Source organism: Salmo salar, chromosome ssa09 (assembly GCF_905237065.1).
Source record: "Salmo salar chromosome ssa09, Ssal_v3.1, whole genome shotgun sequence".
Classification (NCBI taxonomy): domain Eukaryota; kingdom Metazoa; phylum Chordata; class Actinopteri; order Salmoniformes; family Salmonidae; genus Salmo; species Salmo salar.
Genome location: NC_059450.1, coordinates 78,294,092 through 78,316,659, shown reverse-complemented (window position 1 = coordinate 78,316,659; position 22,568 = coordinate 78,294,092). Strand labels below are relative to the sequence as shown.

The 22,568-nt window shown below is 44.0% G+C and overlaps 1 protein-coding gene across 1 annotated transcript; it reads left to right on the top strand.

The window, feature by feature from the left end:
* Positions 1-10,610: 10,610 nt before the first annotated feature.
* On the top strand, positions 10,611-22,329 carry LOC123744795 (tetra-peptide repeat homeobox protein 1-like). The gene is made up of 3 exons (XM_045724980.1): positions 10,611-10,808; positions 11,938-12,004; positions 20,435-22,329. Exons 1-3 carry the CDS (start codon positions 10,611-10,613, stop codon positions 21,268-21,270), a joined length of 1,101 nt encoding a protein of 366 aa, XP_045580936.1. The 3' UTR covers positions 21,271-22,329.
* The last annotated feature ends 239 nt before the right edge of the window (positions 22,330-22,568 follow it).

The window sequence follows — 22,568 nt, the reverse complement described above, 5'->3', positions numbered from 1 at the left end:
CTGTGTGGCATGACATGCTGTCTATTACGTCACTCATGTTTGTTTTACATTACGAGTTTGCTATTGATCTCCTTCAGATTACTTTTATACAATTCTTCAACTAGCTAACTTGATTGCTTTTTGTCGGGCATGTCCATCCTTGTGTTAGCTCGCTAGTTCTTTGCAATCTGATGATGATGATGATAATGCTATGCACCACAGCTCGCCGCGGTGACAGTTGACCAGAAAATATCCATGTCTGAAATCTTTGAGGGTAAACAGAAACCTCAATGTGGAGCATGCACCTACTGCCATGGCGTCCACATCCAAGTATTGATTAATTCAGTTCTTCAAAGACTGAGACATCCATCCTGTTGTTCAAATACTTTGTGAGCTCCAATGCACTTGGAGCACGCCAAATGACCAAACCCCTGCCATGCCAAACATACACACTCGCTTAGCTACTGTTCCTGGTGGAGATGAGAACGATTTTGTCCATTTCTCCCGTATGGACAAATCATTTGCCTGCTTCTCTCCGTCACAGTTCAGACCAAGAGCTGCCTGACAAACGATGCAGGGCATCTGATCGCTTCCTACGCAGGACACATGACGGGACGGCACTGCTTCAGCTTAGCAATTCAGCAGCGATACCGGCCTTCTATAAGAAGGCGCTGCAGGACCGCCTCTCTGCAAACTAGGATGCTGAGACCATGAACAAACTGAATACAGTTACAGACCTACTCATCCAATGCTTTCAGGGCAATGATCACATGTTTGGCAATACTTTGTTGCACGGTGCCACCTATGATTACCGCAGTCCAAGCTCCCTGGCAAAGAAGGTTCCACTCCTAGGTGTACCCATATCACCAGGCCAGACATTTGGCCCAGCAGCGCCTTACCTCCAAGTGTCTTAAGGAGGACAGGGAAGCACAGATGGAGGTTCGGCGCCTCATTCCAAAGCCTGGAATGCTTCAGCAGCAAACCATTACTCCCTTCGCAGGGCCCCATCTGGGATGCCAAGAAACCAGGCCCAGAGGCAGAGGCCCAAGAGGCAGAGGCGACACCATATGCAGGCCGCATCCCCACTGCACCATAGCACGCAGAGCCTGGACCAAGACTCAACACCGTTTCTTCTGGCACCACCTTTCCAGCTGGAAAAAGTCAAGGGCCAACAAATGGGTGTTTTATGCACTCCAACGCAAGGCTACGCACTACAGTTTTTGTCAGCAACCCCCACGCTTCATGGGTGTCTTAAACAAAAGCAAACACTCTGCTCAGAAATCTCCTTGTTCCTGGAAAAGCATGCAGTCAGAGGTAGAACCAGCGCAACAAAACTGCGGATTCTAATCAATCTATTTTATTGTGCCAAAAAAGGGGCAGAGTCCTCCGTCCGATCCTGGACCTAATATGCCTGAATCTTTCAGCTCTTCAAAATGCTGCCAATCAAACCCATCCTTCAGTCAGTACTACCAGGTGATTGGTTCATCACTGTGGCATACTTATATATCCCCATCATACAGAAAATACCTGATTTGCCGTCAAAACATGGTTTTCAGTTTCCTGTTCTACCGTTAAGCCTTTCGCTCGCCCCTCGCACTTTCACAAAGTGCATGATCGACACTCTCCAGAAAGAGTGGTATCTTTGACAAATTGTCTTTTAACATTTCAAACTGAGAAAACGGGTGATGGCGCTAGAGAGTCAGCGGCTCCTAGGCCTCCTAGCTGCTGCAGTCCATGTTGTTCCGTTGGGCTTGCTCCACATGTGGTTAATACAGCGCTGGTACAACAGACACAATCTATGTCTCAGAAGGGACCAACACAAAAAGCTGGACATTTCAATGAGTTGCTGGAAAGCAATACAATGGTGGCGCCTAGCACTTAAGTTCCCAGTGGAGTTCTCCTAGGTGCAGTTTGCAACCGGGTGACTTTGATCACAGACGCCTCCCTACAGGGATGGGGAGCAGTCTTGAAGCATTCAGGGGTCCATGGTGTATGGTCAGCACCATGGACAACGGCTCACGTCAATGTACTGGATCTCACCTTGGACTCCGGCACTTCCTCCCAGTACTGAGGACAACATGCACTGATACGGACAGACAACAGAACCATAGATGCACACATCAACCTCCAGGGCAGACTATATCTCCTAGATATAGGACAGATACTTCAAAACCTTATTTCTTATGATACATTTTTTTACTTTGTTTTGCTATTTATGAATGTGTTATTCAAGGTGTTTATTTGGGCTATAGCAGTCAAGGCCAAATTCAATATTATTATTCTTTTTTTATACTTACAGGGGTCCTAAAATTCAAAAGACACAAATTCAAAGACTCAATTATGGATACTCTGAATGACAGTTGTGGCTGCTTTGCATGATGTATTGTCGTCTCTACCTTCTTGCCCTTTGTGCTGTTGTCTGTGCCCAATGTGTGTACCCTGTTTTGTGCTGCTACCATACTGTGTTGTGTCATGTGTTGCTGCCATGCTATGTTGTCTTAGATCTCTCTTTATGTAGTGTTGTCTCTCGTTGTGAACTTCTGGTAGGCCGTCATTGTAAATAAGACTTTGTTCTTAACTGACTTGACTAATAAATTAAACAAATAAAATAATGATTGATATATTAGCTTAATAGAACCCCTAAAAGACCTGGAGACAAGGAGAGGAGACTGCCAGATTTTCAATTAGCCAGTGTACTATATAATGCTGCCCTGCGTCTGTGGAGAATCCATTTCCTTGCTGGAGTTTAAGTGGACTCACAAGACAAGTACTGTAATATAGGTTGTGTGTCTGGTCTGGAGTGTCATTGTCACACTGTTTATACATTCTGACACATAATAGGTGTGTAATGTCCCCTTCTACTTAGTCTAAGCAGGAAAATGAGAATATTTGTGGCGATAGCATGTTGGACCTGCAGTATGTCTGTGTGACAGTTTGGCTAATCCCAGTAAGAGCTAGAAATAGTTTCTTTCAACCTCAGAAAAAGGTTTAAGAATGTTTAACACCAAAATAATATGCCACTTAATATGTAATAACTAAGTATTGATGTGTTAGGTAATGTTGTGTATTAAGTCTGGTACAGCAAAATGTTTAACAGAACACCTCGAACACCCAACTATTTAATTGTGCCAAGACTGCATATTAGAGGAGAGGTGGGGTAACCCTACAGATGAATTAAAGCACAGATTATCCATTATATTGACCAGATACTCAAGTGGCCACTCTAACAATGAAAATAAAAGTCTTCAAAATGGAAGGTAGATGGGAGTATGCAAGATCAGGTGGGACAATTCTAGCTAATGAGGGGGCAGATGCCCGTGTGAACAACGGGCACAACGGTTTCCACTAGTTACCACAGCCACAAAGTCATTTCGGAGAAATTCATAAACTGAAATGTGCTTTTTGGTTTTACTTCAAGGTTAGGATTAGGCTTAAGGTTAGCAGTGTGGCTAAAGGTAGGGTTAGATTTAAAATCACATTTTAAGAAGATAAATTGTAGAAATAAGCAGGGTTTATGACTTTGTGGCTGTGGTAACTAGTGACGATCAGGCACAAGTCCGAGAGTGTTTTTTCTCATAATTGCTCAAAATCGTCATATCAGTACACAACCTAAGCATTGCGAAACTTCAATACGATCAAATAAGCTACATGTACAACAGAAGCCCTAACATTTTTTCTTAACCAAATTTGACACTCATTGATGTCCATACAAAAACTCCTCGCTTGATGAGCGAGAAAAACTAAAAAACGCCACCTGCTGGAGAAGAGAGATTTTGGGGCCCAGTTATCCTTCTCGCTTCGCCTCTTCCACTTTGATTAAAAGGAAAATATGTCCCTGAGCAGGATCTGGTGCCTACGCCCACCCTCCTAATTACCAAGCCTCACAGCCTGACTCTTTCCTGTTGATGTTTCCAAAGCTGCCTGTGTCTGTGGAAAACTACATTCCCCACACACACGTATTGCATTTTTATGTCCCAAATGGTACCCTATTCCCCATAAGTAGTGCACTATGTAGGGAATAGGGTACCATTTGGGACGCAAACATCTGGCAAGACCCTTCCTCCAACCGCCTTCTCAACCATAGGCTGTTATTGTTATCTATGTTAGCATGCTCAGCCCCAACATCCATATCTTCATTTCCACCAGAACAAATCTGTGTTTTATAATTGACCACAGTTGTGAAATGGCTCCTAACTGTGTTCATGACGTATAAACATTATTTCCTATAGTTGGTACTTTGCAGACGTCTATAGACGGAGCGGAGTGTAGGACGCTAGATCTTTTCAGTCTTTTCAATCAATATGACCAAAACAGGCAAGCTATGTCGGAGCCAGGCACGGCTATATTTCATTTGAATGTCTAACAGGCTCAATATCTGTGTGATGTAGATTGTTGAAAGAGGGGGGGATTCAGTGTGGTGACTCACACCAGTAACGGTGCTGTGTTCATTCCAGCCTCTGTGACCGTCGTTTTATAGCTGAGACCCCGTAGTTTCACTCCTGAATCCCAGTCCAGCTAATTATGTCGCAAGCTGTTTTGTGCTCCCTGTTTGTTTGTTTTTACTAACTATCTTCTCTCCCCAGATTGTTTAGCTGTAATTGGTCAGACTGGCTGCAAGAAAATCAAGCTAACTGTAATGAAATTATCTTCTCTCTTTCTTATTTTTGGAACACACTGGTGGTTGGGTAATACAGCAGGCCGCTGAAGTGCTAGGCTGGTAAGAGAGCTAACGAATGAGGGCAGCCAGTGCTGATTCTTAAAGCCACTTCCTTATATAGCCCTGTCATCTATTTGTCCCAGCAGCAGTGGGAAGACTCAAGACTCCTAAATTGAAGGATCCGTTCGGTTCCATAAATGGCTGCTAAGTTCACGACTCCACCTTTCACCCCCATCCATTTAGCTTCCTATCCCTCTATTTGTCTCCCTCACACATCCAGAGTCCTGACTGTCAGCCAAATAGGATCTGTGCTCCTCTCCTCTCCTCCTGCTATAGTATATCCTGCTGCCGGGCTGTATGGTTTCTGTCATCCCTCTCCTTGTCAGGCAGGCAGGGAGTCAGGCTGGCAGGCACGGAGGCAGATAGGCAGGGAGGTAGAGGGGCAGGGAGGCAGGCAGGAGGGAGGGAGGGAGAGAGGCAAGCAGGGAGGGAGGGAGGCAGGTCCCCCAGGCAGGCAGCCAGGGTGGCAGGGAGGGAGGCAGGTCCCCCAGGCAAGCAGCCAGGGTGGCAGGCAGGTCCCCCAGCCAGGTCAGCAGGTCCCCCAGGCAGGCAGGCACCGCAGTCAGGGAGGCTGGGAGGCAGGCAAGTCCCCCAAGTAGGCAGGCAGGCAGGCAGGCACCCCAGTCATGCAGTCAGGGAGGCAGGCAGGTCCCCCCCAAGCCGGTAGGCAGGTCCCCCAGGCTGGCAGGCTATAACAGCCTCCACTCTTCTGGGAAGGCTTTCCAATAGATGTTGGAACATTGTTGCGGAGCATTAGTGAGGTCGAGCACTGATGTTAGGCCTGGCTCGTAGTCAGCATTCCAATTCATCCCAAAGGTGTTCGGTGGGGTTGAGGTCAAGGCTCTATGCAGGCCAGTCATGTTCTTCCACACAAAAATATTTCCCTTCGCTGGAACTAAGGGGCCTAGCATGAACCATGAAAAACAGCCCCAGACCATTATTCCTCCTCCACCAAACTTTACAGTTGGCACTATACATTCGGGCAGGTAGACTTCTCCTGGCATCTGCCAAACCCAGATTTCCCTGCCGGATTGCCAGATGGTGAAGCATGATTCATCACTCCAGCGAATCCATTTCCGCTGCTCCAAACTCCAATGGTGGTGAGCTTTACACCAGTCCAACTGACGCTTGGCATTGTGCATGGTGATCTTAAGCTTGTGTGTGGCTGCTCCGCCACTGATACCCATTTCATGAAGCTCCCTGACTAACAGTTATTGTGTTGACGTTGCTTCCAGAGGCAGTTTGGAACTTGGTAGTGAGTGTTGCAACTGAGGGCAAACAATTTTTACAATCTACGGGCTTCAGCACTCGGCAGTCCCATTCTGTGAGCTTATGTGGCCTACCACTTCGTGGCTGAGCCGTTGTTGCTCCTAGACGTTTCCACTTCACAATAACATCACTTACAGTTGACCGGGGCAGCTCTAGCAGGGCAGAAATTTGACAAACTGACTTGTTGGAACGAGCATCCTATGACGGTCCACGTTAAAAGTCACTGAGCTCTTCAGTGAGGCCATTCTACTGTTAGTGTTTGTCTATGGAGATTGCATGGCGGTGTGCTTGATTTTATATACCTGTCAGCAACGGTTATGGCTAAAATAGCCAAACCCACTAATTTGAAGGGGTGTCAACATACATTTGTATATATAGTGTATGTCTTTGAGGGCAGAGACACATCTGCCTCTTGTCAACCTATAGTGTGCTATATAATAGTAAGGGAAAGGAAAGGGGATACAACTGAAAGCATTCAACTCAAATGTGTCTTATGCATTTAAGTTTCTTTCTCCCATTGCCCACATTTTTGTGTTTTAAGTTCACTTCTCTGTTGAAATGGCTCAGTCCCTCCAATAACAACAGACTGTTATTGCTTCTAGATGGGCTTGGTTGGTGACATCCATTGAGACAGTGAATGTGGGACTTGGTGGGAATTCCCATTGGTTTGTGTGTGTGTGTTTTATGTATTTGTGTTGCATGTGGCAAAACAACTCTAGACCCAGGGGTATTACATAATGCTGAAGGCATTCAAGTCATTAACAACACTAGACCTAGACTAATAGAAAAGGCCCTATTAATGACCTAGAATCTCACTGATACCAAATATCTCTCCATGGAGTTCAAATGAAAGAGAACTGAGAAGCATAGTATTTGTTGTGTCTCGTCTTGTGCCTCTGCACCCTATCCTAGAAAGATCAGACTCCATGGTCAGACTCCAATCTAGACACATAACTGAGTGCTGCGAAATAGCAGTTTGAGAGATAGAAACTGGCAACTCACCACAAATCTGAGTTTAGAGGTGGTGGATGGACAACCTTTTTGATAAAGGTGAATGTTTGTATACACTGCTGCTCATATTTATCTCTGTATATTTATGCTGCCATAGAATCATTTCTCAGCCAATCTAAACAAGCTGTCTAATGTGAAGCCACAGTCTGAGTAAAGTTGATAATGTATCACCCCTTTTGGTTTCTATAACAATTCCTTTTCCATGGTGGGTCTCTATTTCAACAATGTTCTCTTAACATATCCATCAATTCCTGGAACTTCGCTCAGTTCAGAGAAAGAACAAAAAAAGAACGCAGGAACACACATTTGGAGCTCTGGAGGAAGACGGATGCATAAAATATATTTTAACATAAAAGTCATGTCTATTCTTGGGTAAAATCACTACGCTATACAGCAAGACACAATATATACAACTATTTAGGGTGAAGCCCGTAAGTCATGGGCCCCCTCTATATGAGGGAAAAAGTGTACACACATGAAGCCTGTAATTACCAAGAAGAAAAAGGGCCCTATCGGCTGGGCTATTAGGGTTGGGAGCTGCCAAGCCATGAGGCACTGGTTGGCTGCCGTCTTTAATAGCCCTCGTTTCTCCAGATGTAAACAGAGGAGCTTCTCCTAACATTGCCTTTTTAAGGCCTCTCCGGGAGGGAGGGAACAGGGCTGGGGGTGACCCTAGCTTTCTGCTCAACCCTAATGAAGGTTCTGCCCCGCCCAGGCATGGTGCAAACCAACATTCTCTCATTTGTTTGACTCTTTTCACTTTTTTCCACTTCTGTGCCATCCCCTCTCTGTCTGAATGTAGTATTTTCCAGCCAGGCAGTAGCTCAGGAAGCAACAGCAGCATCTAGGCTTCGAGAGTCTGGAGGATGAGGGGTACGGGTCAAGGGGTGGGGGGTGGCTGACCCAGAATGAGTGACATTTCACAGACATGGCAGGGCATTCCCCCCCACCCCCAGGAGATCCCAGTCAATTCTGTGTGTTGGATCCCCACAGCTGTAGGCGTACAGGAGGAAACTTCATCTGGCAGGGTATGAGCCACAAGGTCATGGATTTGTGTCCCGTTTTTTTCTTTCTTAAAGATGCACTCTCAATCTTTTGTATAATTTCAGCCAGTAATTTTGAAAGTGGTGCTCACGAGCCAAAAGTGAATCTAATTCATACTTCATGTTACGAACATGTTGTGCTTAAGATCCTGGAGGGCATCTTTAGTGAATGAATACACTGATGAATCTTCTTAGCTGACTCGGCTTTTGATCACCACAATATATGATGGTGTTAAAGACATACAGTGCCTTCAAAGTATTCATACCCCTTGACTTATTCCACATGTTGTTGTGTGGAGAAAATAAATGAAAATGGATTAAAAAAATGATACCCAATAATGACAAAGTGAAAACATGTTTTTAGAAATGTTTGCTAATTTATTGAAGATGAAATACAGAAAAATCTAATTTACTTAAGTGTTGGTGATCATTGCTAGACAACCATGTTCAGGTCTTGCCATAGATTTTCAAGTAGATTTAAGTCAAAACTGTAATTTGGCCACTCAGGAACATTCACTGTCTTGGTTAGCAACTTCAGTGTAGGTTTGGCCTTGTGTTTTAGGTTATTGTCCTGCTGAAAGGTGAATTAATCTCCCAGTGTCTGGTAGAAAGCAGACTGATCCAGGTTTTCCTCTAGGATTTTGCCTGTGCTTAGCTCCATTCCATTTCTTTTTTATCCTGAAAAACTCCCCAGTCCTTAACGATTATAAGCAACCCTTTCATTTGATGCAGCCACCAACATGCTTGAAAATATGGAGAATGTTACTCAGTAGTGTGTTGTATTGGATTTGCCCCAAACACAAGACTTTGTATTCAGGACAAAAAGTTAATTGCTTTGCCACATTTTTTGCAGTATTACTTTAGTGCCTTGTTGCAAACATGATGCATTTTCAGGAATATTTTTATTCTGTACAGGCTTTCTTCTTTTCACTCTGTCAATTAAGTTCGTTTTGTGGAGTAACTACAATGTTGTTGATGCATCCTCAGTTTTCTCCTATTACAGCCATTAAACTCTATAACTGTTTTAAAGTCACCATTGGCCTCATGGTGAAATCCCTGAGCGGTTTCCTTCCTCTCTTGCAACTGAGTTAGGAAGGACGGCTGTGTCTTTGTATTGATACACCATCCAAAGTGTGATTAATAACTTGCTCAAAGGGATATTCAATGTCTGCTTTTTTATTTTAACCCATCTACCAATAGGTGCCCTTCTTTGTGAGGCATTGGAAAACCAACCTGGTCTTCGTGGTTGAATCTGTATTTAAAATTCACTGCTCGGCTGAGGGACCTGAAGAATAATTGTATGTGTGAGGTACAGAGATGAGGTAGTCATTCAGAGATGAGGTAGTCCATGTAACTTATTGTGACTTGTTCAGCTGATTTTTACTCCTGAACTTGTATAGGCTTACCATAACGAAGGGGTTGAATACTTATTGACTCAAGACATTTCAGCTTTTCATTTTTAATTAATTTGTAAACATTTTAAAAAATGTCACTTTGACATTATGGGATATTGTGTGTAGGCCATTGACAAACAAATCTCAATTGAATCCATTTTAAATTCAAAATGTGAAAAAAGTCGACGGGTGTGAATACTTTCTGGAGGCAGTGTATCTAAATGTTGCTGACATGTAGGATTAAGTGCACGTCTGGGGCTGAGGGCTAACGTCTGGGGCTGAGGGCTAACGTCACCCACAGTTCCCTAACTTGCTCCTCACCACGGTCTCTCCTGCAAACTGTGACATCAGTTGGAAGATGATTGCCAGTCTTCTCATGTTGGATTGGCACCAGCTGCTTTGGCATGTTTCTCTCTCTCGGCCACAGGATATGTAACCAATTACCTTGATGAGCTGATCTGTTGGCCCGTCACACTTCCTGTTGCTCTCCCTCCCATAGTGCTCTGACTCCTTCCCACCATCATTTAACATGAGCCAGACCTAGCTGTGTTTTTCAGGGCATGTGGTTGGCTCTCATGAAATGTCTTCATCGAACACTTCCATGCTCTAGTGAGCTCTCTCTATAGTCACCCTGATGGTTAGCTATAAAAAGTTCACTACCTCCATACCCATTATTCTCCCTCCTTTCTAAAAGTAAACAAACTTATTTTCCCTCTGTTCTCTGATATTCCCTCCTCTTTTTTCCCTGACCTTTCAGTATTTGATTCCCAGCTTACATTCAGCGAATGCTTTCCCATATGGGGCAGTCAGCCTTTTTGAGAGGAAGATAATTATTCCAAATAGCTGTGTCTGAGCGCTGTACTCATGTTCCCAGACCAGAGCAGGCAGGAATGGCAAGGATCCCTCTCTCCTCCTTAATGGTTTCCACATGGAACTCTGGAGTGGGCGGCCAAGCCTACAGCACAGGCAGAAAACTCCAAATTTAGAAGAAATATGAAAATTGTCAAATGTGGCTTCCTTTGCAAGGGAGACAGGCCCAGCCCCCCCCCAGACACCCTGCCCCCTCCCTCCCCAGTAGATCTCCTTCTCAGACATTGCAGGTCATAGGCTGAGGTCACGGGGCCCTCACGCTAGCAAATCACAGAGCTCTGGGGGCTTTCCCTCATTGGTGCCTGCCCCTCGCCTCATATAAGGTCAATGAAAAGTCTGTGCTCCCCAAGCCTTGCACCGGGAACCCCCTTCAGCCAGTTGGGCTCACACATCGGCCATGGTAGCAGTGTTGGGAAGCCCCCCAACACCTCCCACCCCCACCCAGGCCGCGCCAAGTCTAGGACAGACAGCAACACAGGAGCCACCGAGGACCAGGGCCACAGGCAAAAAGACAGCAGCACAAAGGTAAGTCTGCCTCTGCTACACAGCCTTACATACACTCCCCTACATACAGTATTTATTTGGAGAGTGAAGCTAAAACCTTTAATTTGGCTCTATACTCCAGCATTCTGGATTGGAGATTCATTGTTTTGTATGAGGAGAAAGTACAGAATGTCACTTTTTATTTGAGCGTATTTTCATACATATCTATTATATCGTTTAGAAATGAAAGCACTTTATGTATCTAGTCCCCCCATTTGAAGGTGTCTTTGGTTAAATTAATTTATAGTGTATTAAAGTAGTCAAACGTTTAGTATTTGGTCCCATATTCCTAGCACACAATGACTACATCAAGCTTGTGACTCTACAAACTTGTTAGATGCATTTGCAGTTTGTTTTAGATGCATTTCGGGTTATGTTGTGCTTAATATAAATTAATGGTAAATAAGGTATCGTCATTTTGGAGTAACTTTTATTTTAAATAAGAATAGAATATGTTTCTGAACACACACAAAGATCATGCCCCTCAAAGCATGCTAACCTGTCACCATTACCAATAACAGGAGAGGTTAGCATTTTATATCATACCCCCAAGACATGCTAACCTGTCACCATTACCAATAACAGGAGAGGTTAGCATTTTGGGGGGTATGATCTTTGTTCCTCTATAACTTTCTCACCCAGCATTATTCACAATTCGTATAAGTGAATTTGTCCAAATACTTATGAAAAATAACATATTCAAATGGGGGACTACATACATAAAGTTATTTCATTTCTAAAACACATACTGTATGAAAAAAAACTCAAATAAAATGTGACATTCTGTACTGTCACCTCATATAAAACATTTGATCTCAAATCCAAAATGGTGGAGTATAGAGCCAAATGTACATATTTTAGCTTCACTGTCCAATTACATACTTAGGGGAGTGTACATCTTTAGAGACAGGGTTCACTCCCCCAAAGTGGAAAATATACCAGTCAACTGTGGACTGTGTGACATATTGTATGGTCAAGTGATACCCTGATAGATGCTCATAGGTAGAAGTCTTGATGTGGCGGACGGGCAGGCGATCAACAGAGTACAAGATTGAAGGTGACTGATAGAGAGTTCTTTGTCACCTGTCATCTTCTCCTGTCTGTGCTGGAGGCTGAGGGCTGGATGACCTGGGGTCAGGGTGTGTTTGTCTGCCAGGCGCGTCTGTGGCAGCACCACGGTGACATGTCTGTTGTGTCATGATGACAGACAGCAGGCTAAACTGGCACTGAGCTGATGAACAGCCAGGAGATGAGATGATGGTTCTCACTGGGACACAGAATCAGTGTCACTCCAGTGTTACTCTTGGTACTGGTTGGTTTCAACCTTAAGGCTGCTGCCGTTGTCAGCAAGATGATGGTTTATTGAGTTAGTGCGGGCGGGAGTGCATTAGGCTTCTTCAGTGAATACTTTACCTTGTGTTAGGTGACACAACAACTCATCTGAATGTGGTGTGGCCAGACGAGCACCACTAGCAATGATCTAATTTCTATATTCTTGTGGTTTTATATAACAATCATTGTCAGGGTGGAGGTATAACTGAAGTTGTAATCATTGTCAGGGTGGAGGTATAACCGAAGTTGTAATCATTGTCAGGGTGGAGGTATAACTGAAGTTGTAATCCTGTCAGGGTGGAGGTATAACTGAAGTTGTAATCCTGTCAGGGTGGAGGTATAACTGAAGTTGTAATCATTGTCAGGGTGGAGGTATAACTGAAGTTGAAATCATTGTCAGGGTGGAGGTATAACTGAAGTTGAAATCATTGTCAGGCTAGACAAGCAGCATTTACAGTCTCTGTTGTCCTTTTACTTTGGTCATGGAAACAATGTGGTCACTTTTCACCTCTGCTATTTCAATATGTGTGTGTTTACATTAAGGAAAGTGAAAGAGGTCAAGGTTGAGGGCTGATTAATCTAATAAATTAATCTAATAAATAAATCTAATAAAGTACTATCACCTGACACATAATGGAGTGAACAATGGCAGACACTTTCTACTGGTGGGAATGTTCTATTACTCTGTTCCTTCACAACAAGTGGCTAGCAATACAGCCTGAATCTAATCACCATGGAAACTAAAAAGAATGTGTCGTCTGCTTTATATTACCTCAACATGCTTAGCAATTCTATTAACTGTCTAAATTTAGTTCAAGATGTATCTGTTGTTTTCCTCTTTTGCTCCTTTAACTTTGATACAGGCCTGGTGTTTAGCTGTTTCCTGTAAATCAGTGGTGTGATCCTGATTAATGCAGCACTTCATCGTGTCGGTTAGGTGGTTGATATTAGGCAGCTACACAACAGAACGACAGATGCATCCATACACTGCTTCGGTGTCATAAGCAGACGGTTCTATAAACAAGGATGATATTCATTAACATTGTGACAGTCTACAAAATGTGTACACAAATAAATGCAACGCTGTAGCGTCTTCTGACATGAAGTTATCTTTCATCAGGGTATGAAAAGGGAAATGTGAACACAACTCCACCCCCCTTAACTTATTTATACAATCAGTCATTTCTGGTAGAATTGTCTTTGGAAAAACAATGGTATTTTCCACCATATCTGTGTGTTAATGCAGAATGTCATATCAGTGTATGGATGGATGGTATAGATAGATAGATTAAAATGAGGGGAGGGAGGGAGAGGAAACTGTCTGGAAGCCATCAAACCACAGAGCCTTTTCACATGACCCCGTAATGGCCCTGGCTCTCTGGCCTGTCCTCTGTTTCACTCTCCTCCTCCCCAGGGGACCCCCGTTCCCAGGGTCCCTCTCACATGTACACCAGGGTGGGTTAGGGGTGGGAAGGGAAACAGGGGGTTAAGTCCTCAGAGACTGACCAAGACCTCTTTTCAGATGCTCAAAGGAGGACAGACAGAAAGCCCTGGCCTGATCATACACACACCTAAATACTGTATACTCTCAGGAACACACACACACAATACCACAGAGGTTGTTTGGTTCTTTTCTATACTGTCTATATGGGTGGGTCAGGTTAGCTCCATACTTTGTCTCACCATCCTTTGGATGCTATAGCAGCTCAAGCTATTTTTCTGTAGCTACAGCCTCACATTCCAGATTCCATCTCTCTCTCTCTCTCTCAGCATTCTGGGAATGCTTCCGTTGTTTTATAACTTCCTCTCTGGGTTGTAAAATGCTTTTCCTGCTGGGCTTATATGACTCCTCAAAAAAGATGCTAGATTGTGTCTTTTTGAAATCTCTGATTTATCTAGTCAATTTCATGCCCACTGTTCTTTGCCTCTGACATGTTGCTAATTCCTTCTCTTATTTCATTGTGTGCATGTTTGATGCACATTCACAACCTTTGACACCTGGCTGAAGAAATTGCCCAATTATTGCTGAATTGTATTTATCCATGAGCCGTATGAGCGTAAGAAGGAACTTCACCGCCTGTGTAAGAAAGGCAGTCGTAAATCAGTATGTTTATTATTCGTCTGTAGTGTTTTTAAGTCCATTATCGTTATATTATTTTTAAATAAAAATAAATGAACTAGGCAAGTCAGTTTAGAACAAATTCTTATTTACAATGACGGCCTACCCCGGCCAAACCCTAACCCGGACGACACTGGGCCAATTGTGCGCCGCCCTATGGGAATCCCAATCACGGCCGGTTGTGATACAGCCTGGATTCGAACCAGGGTCTGTAGTGACGCCTCTAGCACTGAGATACAGTGCCTTAGACCGCTGCACCACTCGGGAGCCCAAGATAGTGTATTATTCATCTGTAGTGTTTTTAAGTAAATTATAGTTCTTCATCTTTGTTTTATTTTCTGGCTACTCTAAAAATAATGTACAATTCACTATCTAACCTACACACAAGCCAATGGACACACACACACAACCTTCCTTGGCCCATTGGGATAAGAGCTTCATCCTTTCTCAGAAATTCTCTCTCCATCTTGAGAAATTCACCCAACCCAAACTCCCAAAGTGCTGGGAATCCTGTGTTTATGGAAGGCGTTGTGGGATCAGGCATGGGGGGGGTTCCAGGGACCAGGGACCTCTGCTGTCCTGGATCTGGGATAGGATGAGAAACACAGCACACTGACTTACCGTGGTGAAGATGGGGCATGTACTTTCAAGTCCAAACAAGACGGGCCCCCAAAAGTAGAAATATGCTTCAAGTAAAAAGTTTATTATGTAAGAGATGCATTGACAGCCTTTGATTTCACAGCTTATTTGACTGTCGCTTAGGCATTAGCACAATCGATCACAGTAATAATTTATCCTCAGGATGGTTGAGTTAGACAGGGATGGACAAAGTTGCTTCCATAAGTTTCTGTCAAATACTACTCTGACCATAATGTCTCAATGTATGTGTTACCAAGTAAGGCCCACGTGAATGTTTACCATGACTATTCAATTATCCTCTACTGTGACATTAATTTGTTTCTTTGTTCTTTGCCTCTGAATTCTGAGAGAGAGCTCAGAGGTACTAGAGAGGGCTGAGCTTCATCAACATCTGATTCATCCTCTGTGGTAGACAGAGAGCAGGCAGAAGAGAGGGAGGGGGAGGCCCCCCCCACCCCCCACCCTCCTCACGCTTCCTGCCTAGATGATTTAAGGAGATGGGGAGAAATGTGAGGAGACCTTAAAAGGCAATGTTTGGGCGTCCATTATCAGGCCATGGGTCTGTGTAAACGCAGTGTCTGCCTGCACGTCTGTCTGTATGTCTGTGGAGGTGAGCACTTTGGCACAGGCTTAGGCACTTCACAGTTACAGAGACACTTGCACACACTCACTCACATACACACTTACACCAAAGTAAGCAAGTCCTGGCAATGTATTTTTCACCTTGTCACTTTCAAGTGATAGTTTCTTGACATCGGAGAATAGTTGAAGTGAAAAGGTTTACAAATCATTTTGACAGATGTTTAGGCTGGAAAGGTCTTCAGTTATACGTTAAAATAGCCAGGTATTTAAACCAATGATATACAGAACATTACATTCATAACATCTAGCGTATGCCATATACACTGATCTTTCCATGACAGACTAACCAGGTGAAAGCTATGATCCCTTATTGATGTAACTTGTTAAATCCACGTCAATCAGTGGTAGATGACGGGTTAAAGAAGGATTTTTAGGCCTTCAGACAATTGAGACATTGTGTATGCGTGCCATTCAGGGGGTGAATGGGCAAGACAAAAGATTGAAGTGCCTTTAAACGCGATATGGTAGTAGGTGAGGCTGTTAATTGAGGCTGTTCTGAGGAGGGGGGGTGAAAGTCAATATTAGGAAATTGTTCATAATCTGTATAGCAAACTGTAGGCAAAGCTATATCCTTGCCTGTACATGCATAGTAGTACAGACACCATTTAATACTCAAAATAATGTGCATCATTGCTGTTGCATATGGCTAGAGAACATTGATGTCATAACAACTACACTAGGTACAACTACACTAGGTACAACTACACTAGGTACAACTACACTAGGTAAAACCGGATAAGTTCTAGCTACTCAAAAAATGAGGAAACTGATTTAATTATTTTGATTTCTCTATACATATAAACCACTAGTACAATTAAATCAATATGGTGACGTGAACATGACATCTTTTTAAGTCAAAGTAATTTTATAAGTACTTGAAATGTTTGAGTTTAGCAGTCCACCTTACTTAAACTATGATTTATCATTACTCAAATGTAACTGTAAGTTTCCTTTTACTCATAGCCAGTCGATCAATAATATAACAATACTTTTAGCAAAGAAATGCATATTTAATTAAAAATCTGTAGAAACTATGAGAATAAAAAAGGTTCAAAACTTTTGTGAAACATCACAACACAGTTGAAAAATACAGTGCATTTGGAAAGTATTCAGACCCCTTGACTTTTTCCACATTTAGTTACATTACAGCCTTATTCTAAAATTGATTATATCATTTTTTCCCCTCAGTCTACACACAATACTCCATAATGACAAGGCAAAAACTGTTTTTGTTATAAAGAATAGAAAATTTAAGTACATAAGTATTCAGACCCTTTACTCAGTACTTTGATGAAGCACCTTTGGCAGTGATTATAGTCTCGAGTCTTCTTTGGTATGACGCGACAAGCTTGCCACACTTGTATTTGAGGAGTTTCTCCCATTCTTCTCTGCAGATCCTCTCAAACTGTCAGGTTGGATGGGGAGCGTTGCTGCACAGCTATTTTCAGGTCTCTCCAGAGATGTTCGATTAGGTTCAAGTCCGGGCTCTGGCTGGGCCACTCAAGGACATTCAGAGACCTGTTCTAAAGTCACTCCTGAGTTGTACTGGCTGTGTGCTTAGGGTAGTTGTCCTGTTGAAAGATGATATTTCGCCCCAGTCCTGAGCGCTCTGGAGTGGGTTTTCATCAAGGATCTCTCTCTTCTTTGCTCCGTTCTTCTTTCCCTCGATCCTGACTAGTCTCCCAGTCCCTGCCGCTGAAAAACATGCCCACAGCATGATGCTGCCACCACTATGCTTCACCGTAGGGATGTTGCCCGGTTTCCTCCAGACATGACACTTGGTATTAAGGCCAAAGAGTTCAATCTTGGTTTCATCAGACCAGAGAATCTTGTTCCTCATGGTCTGAGAGTCCTTGAGGTGCCTTTTGGCAAACTCCAAGCGGGCTGTCGTGCCTTTTTATGAAGAATGGCTTCCATTTGGCCACTACCATAAAGGCCTGATTAGTGGAGTGCTGCAGAGATGGTTGTCCTTCTGGAAGGTTCTCCCCAGAGGAACTATGGAGCTTGGTCAGAGTGACCATCGGGTTCTTGGTCACCTCCCTGACCAAGGCCCTTCTCCTCCGATTGCTCAGTTTGGCCTGGCGGCCAGCTCTAGGAAGAGTCTTGGTGGTTACAAACTTCTTCCATTTAAGAATGATGGACGCCATTGTGTTCTTGGGAACCTTCAATGCTGCAGAAAGGTTTTGGTACCCTTCTACGAACCATTCCTTTGACCTCATGGCTTGGTTTTTGATCTGACATGCACTGTCAACTCTGGGACCTTATAGAGACAGGTGTTTGCCTTTCCAAATCATGTCCAATCAATTTACCACAGGTGGTAATCAAGTTGTAGAAACATCTCAAGGATGATCAATGGAAACAGGATGCACCTGAGCTCAATATTGAGTGTCATAGCAAAGAGTCTGAATACGTATGTAAATAAGGTATTTCTGTTTTAAAAATGTTATAAATTAGCAAAAATGTCAAAAGAATGTTTAGTCATTACTTAAACCGATAGTCACTGTGACCCTGTAGGCCAGGGGTCCAGTGTATCAGCTTGAAATTCTTTATTAACGCCCCCATTAAGCCACACCTCCAATATAATTTCCCAGTGGGCCTTGCCTTTTTGAGTGAATTGTGGAGTTACTACCCATGGCTGTATTTGTTAGTGACAGAGACATGGTTGTTGAATTTGTTAATTTTCAGTCCTGTGGCCTTCACCAAGTGAGTCCATAGGCAAATTCTATCATTATAATTAAACTCTTTATGACAATACATTACATATCTCATTAAGTCTTATTTTGAGGCCTAGCTTTACTCAAATACAGTGGTTAGAATCTCATGGTTTGCGGACCACATCAGGTCTGCAAGTAGGGTTGCAAAATTCCAGTAACTTTCCCAAAATTCCCAGATTTTCAAAAAATCCTAGTTGAAGGATTTCCAGGAATCTTACTACCGCGATTTCTGGAAAACCTGGGAAATGTAACAGATTTTTGCAACCCTACCTGCAAGTCACATTATTCTGGCTTGCAAAGTGATGTGTAATTCCTATTGGAATCCTTCCAGAGTTAGGATATCCAACAGTTTAAATTTGTATTCACCAGCAACCTGCATTCATAATGTCTGCCAGGGCCAGGAACCGTGGGAGGAGACTACCTAAGCCATTTAAACTGGAATAACCATTTCAATAACAGTTTCAACAATTCTAACTAAATGATTGGATTAGTTTAAAAATGTATGTGATTGATCTTATGCTACCCAAAGATAAATAAATCACTCAATGTACATGCAAAAACACAGATATACAGTATATATTCTTTCCAAAGAATCTACCTGCAGTAGAGTATACAGGGAAAAATGTCATTCGTTATCCTAACTTTTTTTTTTTTATTTAGTTGGTGTGACTTCTCATTTAGTTTTGAGTCAGTATCACATAAACATGTAAGTAATAGTGACTTTGAGTTCAACTTACTAGAAGTATTTGAGTTAGAAATAGCTTTGGGTTTACAGTATAATAGTAAAATGTTTTTAACAAGGAGCATGGGAAACAGGAAATGAATACAGAATGTGATGTTTGTTTTGTGTTGGTCATTAACAGTGTCTGTGGTATATCAGTATCATTAGACACAGAGCATGGGAGAGTGTTGTGTTTGTTAATAATGTTTTCTCAGCCTGTAGATATCTGTTTGGGTAAGACATCCGGGGTCCTGGATGAGACCTGTATATACAGTGCATTCAGAAAGTATTCACACGCACCCCTTGACTTTTTCCACATGTTGTGTGTTATGCAGCCTGAATTTAAAATGGATTAAATTGAGATTTTGTGTCCCTGGCCTACACACAATACCCCTTAATGCCAAAGTGGAATAATGTTTTTAGAAATGTTTCCAAATGACCCTGGCTGCTGCAACACCTCACTTTAGTCTCTGGTAGACTCCCAGCACGTTATTTAGACAACACGGCAGCCCTTCTTTGTGACTGCTCTTGAGTTTTTCTGACTTCTCCTTCACCTTCGCGCCCTTTTCCCTTTTATGTCAGTCAGCAGCATTCTGTGACTAGAAAAGGGAATGTATGCAGCCAGCCAACAAGACAGCCAGGGAGCAAGAGGGAGAGGTGGAGGAGGGGCATGCACGTTGAGAGCAGAGACAAACTATCTGCCTCCCTGCAAGAGTGAATGCTTATCGAAAGTACAGCTACATTTTCCGGCTCAGAATTCCTTATAAGGGCAGAGGGAGGCTCCAGAAGAGGGGGTTGAGACAACCTAGAGCTCTTTCGTCTTGGGAGAGCTCCAAAATGCTCTGGAATTCTCCCCTTGTTTCTTCTTTATTTTCTTCACCTCTTTTTGGTTTTGCTTTCCCTCTTTGGACTAAACTGAAAACTCCTTCAGTTAGATTACAGGAGATTTATTGTACTCCTAAAAAAAAACTCATCATAGTAGCTTTTGGAGACTTAGTTTTGACTCTTGTCTGTGAGAACAACATAGAGCATGGCTCTGTGTAGGTCATCGTCACTAAGCTAGTCAGTATCTCTACAGGCCATGCCAAAATTAGACACCGCTATTCATGAGCCAATACTGTTATGTCCAGTTCCTGTGTGTGTCTGTGTGAAGTCTTGTGAGTCTGCTGTCTGTCTGCTGGAACTAGTGTTGAACTGTTCTCTTATATATCTATTATATTTCAATGTGGGGTAAACAGCAGAGGTCTGCCGGGACATACTGAACTAAAGAGCAGGACATGCACTGTATCCCATAGGTGAGTATCACATGCAGTCTGCCACAGTTACATCAACATAATCTTTCTCAGAGGTCAGAAATCATAGCTGTGATAGACAGATGATGTCACTTCTTAGAAATGTTAATAAGAATGCTTTCATGTAGAGTCTGGTGTGTCACTGTGAGTATCACAACTCCCATTTCTCATCCTGGGTCAACTCCCATCCCCACATTCTGGGTCAACTCCCATCCCTCACCCTGGGTCAACTCCCATCCCTCACCCTGGGTCAACTCCCATCCCTCACCCTGGGTCAACTCCCATCCCTCACCCTGGGTCAACTCCCATCCCTCACCCTGGGTCAACTCCCATCCCTCACCCTGGGTCAACTCCCATCCCTCACCCTGGGTCAACTCCCATCCCTCACCCTGGGTCAACTCCCATCCCTCACCCTGGGTCAACTCCCATCCCTCACCCTGGGTCAACTCCCATCCCCTGGGTCAACTCCCATCCCCCATCCCGGGTCAACCCCCATCCCGGGTCAACTCCCATCCCTCACCCTGGGTCAACTCCCATCCCTCACCCTGGGTCAACTCCCATCCCTCATCCCGGGTCAACTCCCATCCCACATCCCGGTTCAACTCCCATCCCACCCGGGTCAACTCCCATCCCACATCCCGGGTCAACTCCCATCCCACACCCCGGTTCAACTCCCATCCCGGGTCAACTCCCATCCCGGGTCAACTCCTTTTCCTCGCCCTGGGTCAACTCCCATCCCTCGCCCCGGGTCAACTCCCATCCCTCACCCCGGGTCAACTCCCATCCCTCATCCCGGGTCAACTCCCATCCCACATCCCGGGTCAACTCCCATCCCCACATCCCGGGTCAACTCCCATCCCACATCCCGGGTCAACTCCCATCCCTCATCCCGGGTCAACTCCCATCCTTCATCCCGGGTCAACTCCCATCACTTATCCGGGGTCAACTCCCATCCCTCAAGGGCACAGTCAGTACGTCTGTCTAAGTTGGCTGAAAGTCACTGAGGGGAAGGCTGTTTATCAGATCCAAGAAAATTAGTTTGAAACCTTCCCATCCCCAGCGTCCCACAACATCACTTCCCCCCGCGATAGAATAAGCTGATAGTGTGTTCTTTACTCTAATTCGATTATGGGTGTTGTTGACTCAGAGTTGTATTTTTACAACCAAGCATAATCACTAAATAAGTTACTGTAACTAAAATCAGATAAAGTCTCTGAGCTCCATGGGAGTTTCCTCCTCCCTCCTCCCCCTGTTTCTCCTCTTCATGGTGGCTGAGGTCTGATGTTGGGAGGCAGGGTACTGTGGTGTCCTGACCTTAGTGATTCCCAAAGGCCCAGGGAGCTGGTAACCATGACACCCATTGACACACATTCTGCCCTACACCAACTAGCATAAACACAACACACATCTACAGTCAGTTAAATTGTTATTATGATGTTAAAATATTTAACTGATTATCTTATCTAACGTATATGATTACACCAGTCTACATTCTAAATAAATAGCAATAAGAATCTACTGAGAAATGGTGCATGCAGACTTTAATTGAGAAAGGAGTGGGAGCAAGGCTAACGGGATGAGAAATGAGAAGTACCTATACAGTAGCAGTGATCGAGCAAGAGATTCCAGAGTGGTATGGCTGAGGGAGGAATCCCAGATGTAGCATGAAGAGTAGAGGAAGTGTGTTTAGAACAGAGGGAGAGAGGAGAGGGAGCTCCTGGTTGGGGTTCGGCTGGGTGTCCTGCAGTTTAGTTTGGGTGATGCTGCTTGCACTCTACCCCCTCGGCAGTTGCTGTGAGAAGAACGTGCTGGAACAGGAGATGGTACCACACCTTTACAGTCATTACAGCAACATCTCTTAACAACATGCTGCTGATCAGAACTCTCTGTGGCCACAATCCAACATGGCTGAAGCTCCTGGAAAGTCAGTGCCACAGGCATCCCAAAACATCCCCAGTACACCAATCCCTAGCAGTGAGGGACCAGGATATAGATAGGGGTAGGGTGGGATGGGCTAGCAACTTGCACACAGGGGGGTGGGCTGTTGTGTGCAATAGGGGGGGGGGATTTGGGAAAGCTACAGGGAGGAATGGTAGTGGGAGCAGGGAGCAAAGGGAACAGGGACAGAAAGGAGCAGCATTTAAATATGCATGCAGGAAGCAGGCAGGGGTCAAAGTCATTTCCTGTTCTCCAACAATAACGTTTACAGCCCCCACATTCCCCAACATACAGCCAGCCAGCCTCACTCTTTATGGTACCACCTCTCTTACATTTTCCAATTAG

What these genes read in the sequence shown, in the direction of transcription:
- LOC123744795 (XM_045724980.1), top strand. Translation starts at nt 10,611, where the DNA reads ATGAAAAGTCTGTGCTCCCCAAGCCTTGCACCGGGAACCCCCTTCAGC. An exon ending in AAAAAGACAGCAGCACAAAG is followed by an intron (nt 10,809 to 11,937) that starts GTAAGTCTGCCT and finishes TCTGTGCTGGAG; the next exon opens with GCTGAGGGCTGGATGACCTG. An exon ending in GCGTCTGTGGCAGCACCACG is followed by an intron (nt 12,005 to 20,434) that starts GTGACATGTCTG and finishes TGTCACTGTGAG; the next exon opens with TATCACAACTCCCATTTCTC.